The 13,273-nt window shown below is 44.6% G+C and overlaps 1 protein-coding gene across 1 annotated transcript in view; it reads right to left on the reverse strand.

Annotated features, from left to right (window-relative positions):
- The window catches only part of CEP170B (centrosomal protein 170B), a gene marked incomplete at its 5' end in the record, with an annotated part of 55,117 nt that overhangs the window by 13,097 nt on the left and 28,747 nt on the right, over nucleotides 1–13,273 (reverse strand). The window contains 6 exons of the mRNA XM_082485451.1: nucleotides 2,807–4,579; nucleotides 6,052–6,160; nucleotides 6,355–6,543; nucleotides 8,596–9,359; nucleotides 10,213–10,275; nucleotides 12,550–13,026. Coding sequence (XP_082341577.1) covers nucleotides 2,807–4,579; nucleotides 6,052–6,160; nucleotides 6,355–6,543; nucleotides 8,596–9,359; nucleotides 10,213–10,275; nucleotides 12,550–13,026 — 3,375 coding nt within the window. The remainder of the gene's footprint in view (nucleotides 1–2,806; nucleotides 4,580–6,051; nucleotides 6,161–6,354; nucleotides 6,544–8,595; nucleotides 9,360–10,212; nucleotides 10,276–12,549; nucleotides 13,027–13,273) is intronic.

Below are 13,273 nucleotides of genomic sequence, written 5' to 3' on the forward strand. Positions count from 1 at the left end.
TGAGTGAAGAAAAGACTATAGTGATTGGTGTTATTTGCAATAGTCCACACCCCCCCAATTTGCCTCCTGCCTCACAATTCACCATTAATGACATGCAATGAGAGTCAGGATCAGCTCTAACCCCTGGAGCCAAGTGGAAGCTGTCCACTTATCCTGAACAGTTCTGCAGATCTGTAGACACCCAGGTCCTCCTTGCACGGGAAGCACTGAGATGTCCTTATTTGAAAACTGGGCTCCAAGTGCTCACTGCTGCACTACACTCTCTATGGATACTGCTTCATTCCTTTCCGTCTTTCCCTGAAGAATGAAGACCCACCAAACACAGAAGTAGTCGAGTTATTTAAAATTACAACACCTAAAAGCTTCCCTGTTTTACCAAGAGTATCGTAATGCTGAACCACTGCAAGTGAATTAAGCCAGCATCATAGACCATACAAACAAAAATAACTAATTTGGCATATAAGATGCAGGTAGAAACTACAGATACTTACTGTATAGTGAAAAAAACATTTCTAGACATTGCTATCTCAGCTATAGCTATATAAATGTCTTGTATTAGGATTAAATATATATATATGCAGATAAAAAAATTGCTCATATTCCAGCAGTAAAGATTTATTTATTTTACTTTTTAACACAGGTTTAAAATCAAGGTCACCCTGTCACTGAACAGCAGTTTTAAAAATAAGAGCCTTATTTTCCATCCCTGTACGCCAAGGGAAATCAGTATCAACTCCCTCAGTACCATTCAAATAATACTGAGTAAACAAATCGTGTACACAGAGGAGCAGGGGAGACAGGCCCTTAGCTTTCGGAACTGGTAAGGTGGATTATTCTGATGTTATCTGTGCATTTCACAGAAAGTTACTTCAGATGGCCTGACAATCTACTGGCATTTCTGTCTCGTAGCCAGATAGTTCATTCTGTTCCTCTGTTGGCAAGATTAACTTTCTCCCACTGGGAGAGTTGGAAACTATTGTGGTTAGCTAAATGCTTTAAGAAATCCTTGAATAAATCAGCCACATCTGCCTCCTTACTCCCAAGGCTTGACAGTCAATGTTTTCAAGGGTTATTGTATCGTGCTCAAAAATGTCTTGATGGTACAGTGCAATAGTTCAGTTTATCAATGTTTCACTTTTGTTCCAGGAATGGATGGGATGCTAGGTGTTGATTCACTATAACAGCATTAGTATCGGAACATGCATCACACACTTGGTACAGCACGATGAAGCACGAGGTACACGAGTATACCTAGAGCTTGTGCAAGGTCCACAATCCTATCAAGGAATTAGGAGGTTAGTATTTTAAGAGCAACTAATTCAAAGAAAGGATTAGCATCATTTGCTGCAACTATGCACAAAGAAGGGTGTTAGCATGCTGCTACAAAGCTCTGGAAATCAAAAACCAATTCATTTAAACCAAGAACTGGCCAACACTTATCACTTTTCTCCAAATGATTTGAAGTCTGTGGTCCAATGGCAGAGGGAGCGCAAAGAGTGCCTCCTGTTCGGAAAACTCTGACCACATTATTTTGTTTTAAATTTGTTATTGTTTAACAAGAAGTCAACATCATCTCAAAACAGGCAAGAGAAGAGACTGTACATAATCTTTTAGCTTATTCCCATTCTGATTTACATGCATATACAAATGTGTAAGAAAAAAAAATCATTAAAATAAAAGGGAAGCTGGATGCACTAAAACAATCCAAATCAAAACAAGCAGCAAATAACATTTTTAGCATGCAATAAAAATGAATAGTGCAAGATGGATAATTATTTCAACTATATGAAAGTATATGAAAAAGATACACCCAGAATTCTAAGACTCCTTACAAAACACAGATCTGATGAATATAGCATCCCTCTCAACAGGCCTGAGCAACCCAGCCAAAGGGGTTCTTCCCGTTCCCATCACTACTAAAAACTTAAGCAAACAGATCTGCTTTGCCACATTCATGGTAGGTCAAAGAGTATGGGCACAGGCCAGGACTTAAATCAAAGGTGTCGAGGACAATTTATGATTACCAATTACCATCTTAGAGTGGTCATCTGCATTGTCCACACCATTTAATTGAAGGCTGATTTCAATATGACGGATGCTGATATTGCAAGGGTCTGTTGAGTGCACAGCTATGGGGCAAGACAGCCCCCAAACCACTGCTGCGTGGGAAACTACTGTGCACCTGCCTTACCTAAGGCAAAAGTGAATTAAAACACACAGTAGAGGGAATTTCTTGGGGCAATCAACATGTGTCCAGCCTCGCATTTGCATTTACAGGAAGAACAAGGGAACAGCCTTCAAAACACAGGGGCATATTTTTAATGTTTTCCTGTTTCAGATGCCTTTGAAACTGCCACCTTAGACATCAGCTGTCATCGATACCATAATGAGCTTTCTTGGCGCAAACTTTGACTCTCAGAAGTCAAAGAAAAGCAGAACAGAATTCCTTGTAGCACTGGAAAGGCATTAAATTCTCCTTTTTTTTAACAGAAAAATGGCGAACATGCTCTTGTCAAATGGCAACTGGGTGCCAAGAAGCAAATTCACTGGTGGTGGCAGGGGGGGAAATAGCCATTTGCAGTATCCTCACAGACAGCACCACAATAACAACTCACTGGGTATAAGAAATGCTCTGCTGTCTCCAAACCCACAGGAAATTTCAACCACCCTAACGGTCATTAATGCAGACTTTTGTACTCACCAATGCAGCACTTGTATTACTGAGATACCAATCCTTGGCAACCATGTGCAGCCTATAAATCAGAAAGAGGAGAATAGGGGAGAAACATAAAGCATGAGCACTTACTGGACGAGGAGGAGTACTTGACACTGCTTGAACGAGTCCTGCTGAAAGGCTGCTTCGCAGAGGCAGCGGCCGCTGTTTTTCTCGCTGCGGTTCTAACCTCTGAAACACCCGTCTTCCGATAGGACTCCATGCTCCGGCCTGAAAACCCTGACTTTGACTGCGCCGTTTCGGAGTCACTGGGCACTGTAAACGAACCTGCCCGTTTCCTTGGCATGGCGAGGATGTCCAGCCGGGAGAGCTTCTTTGTCTCTGTGGACTGCTTGGAGCCTGGAGTGGCAGCTTCAGGGTTGGAGGCTGTTTTCTCAGTATCAACGCACTCATTGTCCGAAGCATCTCCCAGCCGGGCACGACGTAACTTTGAGGCCCTTGTGGGCCGCGGGGTGGATAAACTGTTGGAGCGGGTGAGAACTTGCTGGATCTTCTGCACATTGGAGGTTGTTTTGCTGGGGTCCTCCTTGGCAGCCTGAGTAAAAGGTTTCCTTCTGGGAACCGGCCGGGTTACTGAGTGCTCATGGTCAGACACAACTGCGTCAGGAACCGGCAAGTAAGGCAGGCTCGAGCTTCTCTCGTCATCCGTGAAGTCGAGCGACCCTCGAGTCCCAGCACTCCGCTTCATCTGTAAGCGTTTGGCAGCCTCCGCGCGGTTTGTTACCTCCGGCGCTTGCGTTTTCCGCTTCTCCGTCAGCCTGTCCCGAGCGCTTGGCTGCCCACACTGATCCTGGATGGATGGCGTGGAGGAAGATTTCTCCTTCTGCAAGCTTGCGATTGCTTTGCGTTTCGGGGCGCTTGTCGGGACATTTTTGCCACTCACCAAGCTGACCGTGCTGGCAGTGTCCACGTCCGAGTCCCCCGACAAGGAGTCCTCCAGCTGACCAGCAGTTTCCGAGGGCTCCAGCTGTTGACTTTGACCAAGTAATTTGGCTTCCAGTGCCGCCAAGGCAGTTTCAGTGTCCTTAAGGAGAAGATGAGTCTCCTGACCAAAGTCCATACGGGTTGACCGAACAGCCTCTAAATCTTTAAGCAGAGGATGACTTGAAATATGCGGGAGTTTATTTTGAGGAACACCACTGCTTGATTTATCTTTGGTAAAACTTTCCTGCCTAACAAAAGATGATGTCTCCTTTCCTGCCATGTTTTCCTGATCTTGAGGAAGACTCTGATGAAGGGAAATAACCACTTTTCCTGCTGCATTAATGTAAGCACTAACATCTTTGACCTGTGGCTTTCCAGGAACTGGCACACCAGCAGTCTTGAAGGAAAACTCCTGATCCTTGCTGTCTTTGTCTGCTCGAGCATGGGATATGCTTAGAGAGAGCTTGGAGGGAATGCCCACGTCATTGCTGTCATCACCAATGTAGAACGAAGTAGAAACTGGCTCACTTACAGCTCTCACATTTGAGACCCGGGAGGCTCCTGGCTGCCGACTCTCTGATTTTGTGTCTTCCCCCATCTGCTCTAGTGTTTTATTGTTCTCTTTATATTTCTTGCCTTTTTCCATGCTGAAGCCATCGTCAGATCTGCTGGCATCACTGAGGCTATCTGGATCCAAGTCTTCTTGGATGAAGAGGCGGCTGCTGGGATCACCATAGGCTTCCACGCAGTGGTCCTTCACGATGGTTCTCTTGGTAACCTCAGAGTAGGACTCCTGGCAGACCAGGACCGCAGGCGTGGGACTGTCTGATTTATCGCTTGGTGGGAGTTGGGGAAGAAGGCGCCTTGTTCTCAAGGGCACAGCATTTTCTGGTTCCCCAGATTTTGGGGCTACACTGCTTTCTGAAGAGAGTTAAGTGGACAAGAATCAGCTGTTGTACAACTAGACCACTTTTTTTTTTTTTTTAATTTAGGAAGAGCTTGATCTGGTAAAGTGCAAGTCCACAAAAGCACTCACAAGATATGTGCTTAGAACTCAGCTTTTATGTAATATGAACACCAACAAGGCCTGGATCCTGTTTGGTCCCTCAGGTTTATCGATACAGACACTTAAGGTAAAATTGTACTTAATTCCTTTGCTGGATCAGAGTGCTCAACACCTTCCCTCTGTCAAGGTACGATTTCAGATTCATTCTCCTATAGTCTACCTCTCAGTACATGCACATACGTTTAGAGGCTAACGGCGTTGCTGGCATCAGTCTACCATAAATCAGGCCACAGGAAGGAGATGAAAAGCCACCAGACAAACCATTGCAGTGATGCACCGGTTTAAGCGCCATTCTACACAACACAGACCATTTGACTAAGTATATAGCATTTTTCACAGTACAAGTTTTCATATGATTATATCCCACAGGAAAGTCCCAGAAGAAAGACCCTGTAACAACGAAGAGGCTCTAAATTAGAGCTCACCATCCCAGTGTGGGTGGGCCTCTCAGTATGGACACACTTCATAGAAAGAGTGCTTTTATTTCTCCCATGCCGCTGGCCAGGACTTCATATCTGATACCGCCTTTAAATACCAGGATAACTGGTTATTTGACTATGGTAATATTTCAAATGCTCCAGGAGTCAGGTTCTCACACAGTGTGAAAACAGTAGCAGTGACCTCCAAAACACAGGTTTCTTCTAATTTTACTGAGTCTATATATCACTGTTGATGGCATGAAGGTAATAAGAAATATTTCCAAGCAAAAAAGGGTGAAAATGTTTACAAAAGACAACAAAGTGCTGTTCTCCCTTTCTCACATACTAACAGGACCAAGGGGTCTGTAAGCTGTCTGGCCAGCTACGATGGGAGCCTGATCTCCTCCCACTCCCCTTTTCCGCTCCATACCCAGTTTTCTACACTAATCTCCACACTTCAAACCTGCCACCCAACAGCAAACCCCAGAACAGCCTAAAATTCTCAGCACAGCCAGAAACAGAAGTACACAAAAAAAGCACAAGTCAGCAATGAAGTCCAAGACAACTTGCAAAGGGCTTTCATCTGGCATCATAAGGCAATCTAAAGAATCACTTCTTGGGGCTAGTTAACACCAAGGCCCTTACAATCTTTCTCCTTCCCAGGTGCCCTTTAGTCATGACAAACATAACATTTAAGAACTTCTTGGATGACTCTGAAATGCAAACCAGAGGCTCTCTCCATCTTTACTCCACTAGAAACAATTCACTCTGTCCTTCCCACCCCAAGTACATTAGCTAAAACAGAAAATAAGCCACAGCCAGATTCACAGAAGCTCTTAATGCTTGCCTTTCATATCATCCTGGCTTAGATTCAGCCACCTTCAAACAGTAATGTCAGGATGACTTACCTGCGCCTCCATCACCCTGCCCTGAGACAGATCCAGAGTCAGAATAACTGTCCGCAAGGCTTGCCCACCTAGACACCCACTTCTGGCTCCCTTGAGATGCCGCAGACATCTACAACAAGATGGGGAAGGCAGTGTCAGAAAGAGGGTTTGTAAACCAAATCCTAGCTGCAAAATCTCTCCTCTCATACACACATCACTCAGTCTCCTCAAAATGGAAATCTATCTATGCATCACATTTCCATCCAGACAGAAAACCCATCTACATCTCCACCATCCCAGCAAATCCACCTGGACTGCCCGTACCTGCGAATCAGCCTGAGACCCGTTCACAGCTTTTGAGGCAAATGCCTGGAGCAAGGGTGACTTCTGACTAGTGCCATTTTCACTGATTAGATGCTGATGAGAACCGGAGTCGTCTTTTTCACCTTTAATTATTGGTCTAAAGGCTGAAGAGATTCTGGAAAATTCGGGCGACTCAAGAACACCAAAAACCTGAAAAGGTGTTTGCATGGGAAAGATTAAAAACCAAGAAACTAGAGAAATATTAGCCCAAAATCCAAATCCACAAAACATTAATCACACACAAACTATGATCCCAAAGGGCCAGAAACGCTTGCCAACGCTTCCATACAAACTATGTAAATTACTTTCTTCTGTACTCCACAGTAGCAGCCCTAAATATACTCATTCATAGAATCCCACTCACACCCACCTTTTCTCTCACCCTCATTATTTCGGTGTGTTGCCTTTAACAGCAGTAACTTTCACTGAGGAGGACTCCTTTTTCAGCCCTGAGAAATTTAGGATGAGTGTCAGGAAAGCTATTTACCAGCTCATTCACGGAGAATTAGAAAAAATATAATGGGAAAGCTCCATCTCCAGGTTCTCTCATAGACTGTAGCAGAGAGTGAGGTGGGCAAAGCAGCCTTGAGCTGCCACATGAGGACCTGGGAAAGGATGGGCCTCTGAGACAAGCCAGCATTTGAACTAGTTGGCCAGATTCTCTCTGGAGATAAACAGGCCTTCTTAGCAGGGTGGCCAACAGTCATGCCTAAGAAGGGCTTGACTCTCTTCCCTGACTACAAGCTCAGAGGAAGATGCTACCACGGGGGGTGCCTCGGCTGGGCAGAGCTAGCCATAAAGTTCTCCACTCTCACTTCTATTAAAAAAAAATGTGTGCAATGATGGGGGAATAAGAAACAGAGTCACCTCAAAACCTCAGCAAGTCCAGAATTCATACCATCTTTCTTCCTGGAGAGAAACACTGAGGTCCAGTGATGAGTTGTTTCCTAAGTGGCAGGTCTGCACTGCACCAAGTCAGGAGAGTCAGGAGCAGAAGTTGGCCAGCTTGCCTGCCCAAGTCACATGGCTGCCAAGACTACTCCCCAGAAATAATTTTCATTTTGTGGCATTTTCCCTCATATTTCCCCACCAGAGCAATTAACCATCTAATGTCAGGACTAGGGCCTTGCTGTGGCTTAAACACCCTGCCCTGAAAGCTTCCGATCACATTTCAAACAAAATGTAAGGAAGAAATGTAATGAATAAACAAACGAGGGAAGCTAGAGCCAGGCTCATAGAACACTGTATACAAAGCTCTAAAGCCAGGTTCAATTAAGGCTTCCTTTAAACCTCACCATCCTCCTGCCTACACTTCACTAAATCTTCATAGCAACTTGCCAGTTTTGTTTTCATAATAGACCACAAATGAAAGTTAAACCTGAAAATCAGCCAAACTTTGGTTTGCCCTGCGGTTGCTTAGTTGGGTGGGTTTTTTTAAGCCTCTCCCTCATCTCTGGGGTTTTGTTTTCAGGCTATCATTCACTTTGCAAAATCCAAACGAGTGTAGATTCATCTAGGATTGCCTCTGCCCTACACCACACCCTTCACTATCTCAACTTGCTGCCACTTGCCCTGCCAGCAAGCACTCCCTTTCTAACCAAGCACAGCCAAATACATAACCACCTACCATTGTGGCTTGTGAAGAATCAAGAGCACCAGCCCTTGATCTGCATTTCCTTTGGCCTACCACGGGATGCTGTGTCAGTGATGGGCTACAGCTCCCATCCTTGTAACAGCAGGCAGGAGGTGATGCAATGCCAAGGCAGAGGCTTGGGAGCAGTTCTAGAAAGCAGAGCTGCTCCCAGACATGACTCTTGGCAAGATCAGCCCCATCTTTATTCTGCTGTTGCCTTTCCTCTAAACAGATGGCAAACCCACTGTTGTACTTTTACATCCAAATCTCATTTTGGAAGCAAGGCAGCTCCTTGCTGTGGGTTTACCTTGCCTTGCAGTCTGTGGGCTTTTTGTTTGTTTGTAATTCTTTTGTTTTGTTGGGGTTTTCTAAAGATCACCCTCTCCATTTTTTCAAGGTCACCCAGGATGATTTCCCACCCCTAACCATAAATCCCCGCTGCATCCAATTCAAAAGGGAGCAGTCCTTCATGGCAACAACTAATGAAGTTAGGCCCTCCAGCACGGCACGCAGAAGCCCAAGCCTTCAGCCCTCAACTCACTGGCCAAGCACAGAAAAGCTGCATTTACCTGATCTATCATTTTTCGCGCTTCCTCCACCTCTTTATCCTGCGACTCTGTCTCGATGGTGTATGTGCCTGTTTCACTCACGCTGTCTTCCTCATCGTTCCTCCTGCCCTGGGCAGACTTTACCTCTGGAGGTGGAGCAGAGGCAGACTCTGGTTCTGATGATACAACCACGCGTGGAGCTACCGGCATGGGCAGAGGTGCTGGTTTCTCAGCACTCTGCTTCCCAGATTGAGCAGTCTCCCGCAAGTACTCGGCCATAAAATCCTGAGCCATTTTAGACTTCCTCCCAACACTCCCATAAGTTTTGGCTGATGCTCTAGAAGCAGAAGAGGATGAAGAGTTGATTCGATCCTCTGTCTTCTCCCTCTTGAAGGAGCTAGTTCTTTGGGTCCCGGAGGAGCTGTTATTGGGCTTGCCTGCCTGGGCCCCAAGGTGGGATGGCGGTACCGCATTTCCCAGCTTCTCTGCTGGCAACACGTTCTTGCGCTTTTCCACCTTGGTCTTCAGCCCTGGATCGGTGTCACTTTGGGAGGAGTGAGCACTGTGAGTGAAGGACTGTGACCTCTTCTTCCGCGGCGTATCCTCGAAGAACTCAATGACGAAGGCCTGCTTGCTGTGCAGCATCTCGTGGGGATCTCGCCTCATCTGGCGCTGCAGCCTGGTTTGCTCTGTTGCACGTTCGCTGCCTGTCGTCGTCTCCTTCTCTGGCTTGGGCGCCACAGGGTCTTCAGAGTCGCTCTGCGTCCCGTCCTCGTGCCTATTGCCTGGAAACAAGGTATGAAGATTTGAGTTTCATATTCTCAGTTGCTGTGGCCCTGTCATTGCCTCCCAGTTGAAATTTATCTTTTCAGTTAAAAGAAAAAAATCCTATAGGATTAAACAACTCCAAAGACATCTGCTGTGGTACAGGGACTGCATCCCACCAGAGGAAATAAAAGAGAATGCAGTTGTCTCCTGACCCCACTTTTCACAACTGCTTGGCTATCAAGTTATTAAAAACCCATTCACAAAATCATTTCAACCCCAAGGGTTTCTGATTTTGTAACACTAATTGTTTTAGATACTTGATGTTTTGTTTCTTTCTTTTTTCCATTTAAATAAAAACTATGACATTATTTTGCCGCTCTGCCCAATCACTGTAGTCCAAGATCTCCTCATTAGGTTCTCTCTGTTACAGAGCAGAAATATCTCTGCAGGATCAGTAAATAAACGCTGCATGCTGTATCCCATGAAGCCAAATCCCCACAATGAAAGACCAGTGTTACAAGTGCATGCACCTCTGAGCACCCATGTTACCCCACTCTACAAGGGAAAAATAAACCAGAGGCTAACAAAAAAGTGATTTTGCAGGATTCTTTACTTTTCCTGAAGATTTAAGAATCACACCATAACACCCCCATGAGTTACACCATCCTATCACCAGCCAAGCAAAGGTTAAATCATTACTTAAGAGTTCACTAAGATTAAATAAGTTTATAATTATTTTCACTTATGTTAGCGACAACCATCTTTATAACCTTCTCTTTGTGTCAGTGATGCTCTGCCCCTCAGCGCCTTAGTTCAGGACTCTCAGAAAGTAAGTTAAACAAAAAGTTAAAAGTAAAACAAAAAACAAACCTTTTTTTGGAGAAGGAAACGGGTGTGAAGGCACACAACACGATTCAGTCAACGACCAGGAACCTGTCATCGGGAGAACGGGGAAAGAGGTCTCTGCGCTCTAGACTGTAACATGCAGCAAGATATACTGGCTAAAATACCACGTGTTTGAAAGGAAAACTGCTCAAACCTACTTTGCAAGTTCTCCAGACACATGGGTGAAGACCATTTATTACCTCGAGTTAGCTGTGAAAGATTAGAATTTAATACAAGATCCATTCAACCCAGGAGTCAGTCCTCTGAAGAGTTTCCTAACATCCTCTTGAAGGAAGCCAGCAAACTTTGCATTGTGCCCTGAGGGCTGATAAGCTTCGTCCTTGGAAGGGAAAGTTCTTAAATTAAAGGGTCTTGGCTAAGAACTCTGCTGAATGCAAAACGGTGAGGACATAAGGAAAAACACCCACCGTGCCCAGGGATGTCCCAGCAGAACACCATGCCATCCCCTCAAGCTGCTAAAACCTGAACTCTCTAGTCTTGATACCAGGCTTTACATTCACCACATTGCTCCTGAAAGTGAACAAATGTTACTAATGAACCCTGACGGTGGGCGTCTCTGATCCTGAAGACCCAAACCTGGTAGGCAGCCAGCAGTAGCCTCCAAGACATCTTCAAAATTAGCCCTGCCAGAACATGTTACACAGCTATCGCAGATAAATGACACCCTGTCTTCTGCCAAACCAGAGGTGGATAAACTCCTCAGGCCACCAACACTGTATGTTTTAATCAAATGTCCAAAGAGTTGATTTCTTGATATGCAAATTATGTATTAAATTACCTCAGCTTCTTTCCGTGCCTTATGGACTACAAAAAGGCAAGTACAATCAGCACACTGTTCCTGTGCATTGCTCAGGAAAATCCTAGGATGAGCAGCAGCTGCCTACCTCTCTAGTTTTCTCCAAGAGAAAAGAGCAAAACTACTGAAGCACATTTGTATCCCTGACAACGTTCTCCAGGAAGTCAAAGTCTAATATCACAATAACAAAAAAAACCCCAACCCAAACCCCAAAGCCCTCTATCAGACAGTCACAGTAGACTGAAACTAAGACCCTAAATAATCACGCAGGGCACCTCAACACTGTCCCTTATTGGGAAGAACTAGAAGCAAGCAACGACAACAAAACAGTTCAATTTCCATGCCATGCCAAACCTCAGGGCTGCATAGGAAAGACCATTTTGATCATAGGGGCGTCTCAAAAACCCGTACACAAAACAGCAAGTTGGAGGTGTAACAAGTAAAACTCTTCTTATTATGAGGAGGTTTTTTTCCCTACAAGGACCAAGCAAATACTCCTTTAAGGGAAAACAAGGTATTGCTCTTTTTTAATAAGGACCTCAAGCACAAATAGGTCTGGTAACCTTCAATATGACTTCATCGGTTGAAGTTGCAGTTCAGAACAATAGCTTTTCCAGCGGCCTGCAAGGCAGTGAAAATGCAGGAATCGGTGGTCCCTTTCTAGCTGTTCAGTGCATGGCCCAAGACAGACATCCAAGCAAGCCCCAATCTTGCAAAATATATTCAAAGTCACGTGAGAATCACGTGAGTCCCACCAGCTGCACTAGTTGAAAGAGTTATGAAAATAACTAAGAACAGAGCTCCAAGCTACACTTCAGACCTTTGAAAATCCCCAAAGAATTCCTCACAGTGACACACTTAACAGGACACAGGTCCACAAAACCTGAAGTTTTTGAACAGAGCAGGATTTCAGAGAAGCTTTACTTTAAAAGAATAAATGTTCTTTTACAAGCACAATTTCCTCTATTGGTGATCATGTGTATCTCAAATCAAATCACCAGTCTCAACATCTTTGATGACCTTTGGTCATCTGACCAAGTGGCTCTGGTCACTACAGCCATGATGATCACACTTAGTCTCTTCTGGTCTACAGCTAAAAAGAAACGTCATTCCTTCAGCTAGCAGAAGCCAAGAGAAGAAAATCCACTGAAATACCAGTGTTTACCAGCCTGCCCGACTGCATGGAAATTATTTTAGACATTTAAAAATCAAAATCCTTTTTTGAATCACTTGTTACTGCTGAGCTGGTGTTACAGATGTAGAGGAACCAGATTAGAGTGTCCCCAGGCCAGCATCACACATGATTAGTTCAGGGCCAGGTGAAGAGCCTTCTAGCTAGATTCAAAACCATTAACAGTCTTTAAAGAAATACTCTTCGTCTTGCAAATCTGGAGCAGACATAATTAAGTCCAGTTCTCCTTAACAGGAGAAGGGGTTTCCCCCTTTATGATTATGCATTTGCATGGCCAACAGAACTATGTCCCCATGACAAGACATTCACTCACCTTTAAGTGTCCTCACATGAACTGGCAGGTCACTCTTTGTACTGTACACATCATCTCCTGGAGATTGCCGTCTCATCAAGCTTGGGTCATTCTGGACAAGCCAGTCAGCCACTTTGCTCTCCGCTGACATCACTTCTGTATGAGCTGGTTCCTTACTATATGGTCTTCTCTGTCTGAGCGAAAATTTAGTGACATGGTCTTTTATCTTTATTTTACCGGGGGTACCATCGTCAAATTCAATAGTGAAAGAGGCATGACTCTGTACAACGGGGGCTACTACAGCATCAACATCCTTTGTTGGGATCTCATGGACCTGTGCTTCTGGAGATTTTGATGGCTGCTGAAATTCTTTAGTTGGAATCTCAAAGTAACTTGGCTCTCTCCGGAAGGCAAACACAGACTGTTCTTGGGCATCTCTATAAGCAGAAATATTACCATTCAGTTCCTCTTCATGTTGGGTTATCTCTTTTGATCTTTCTACAAAAGGGGGGAAAAAAGGCAATAAAATCTTAAATTCACAAACATTAGCTGAAATGAATTAAAGAAAAAGTACAAGTTCTGCTTTAGATAGCTTTGTACTCTGGCCTCATCACCAAAATCAGTGCTTATTGTACTGCTGTGGTCTGACCAACACTTGTTATATTCACTTTGTCCTTTCTTCCATTGCTCCCTAAAGAGAGCGCCGAGCACACACATGCACAGTTGTATGTTTTGACAGAACCTA

The sequence above is a fragment of the Vanellus vanellus genome (genome assembly GCF_965231255.1).
Source record: "Vanellus vanellus genome assembly, chromosome: 6".
NCBI classification, from domain to species: Eukaryota; Metazoa; Chordata; class Aves; order Charadriiformes; family Charadriidae; genus Vanellus; species Vanellus vanellus.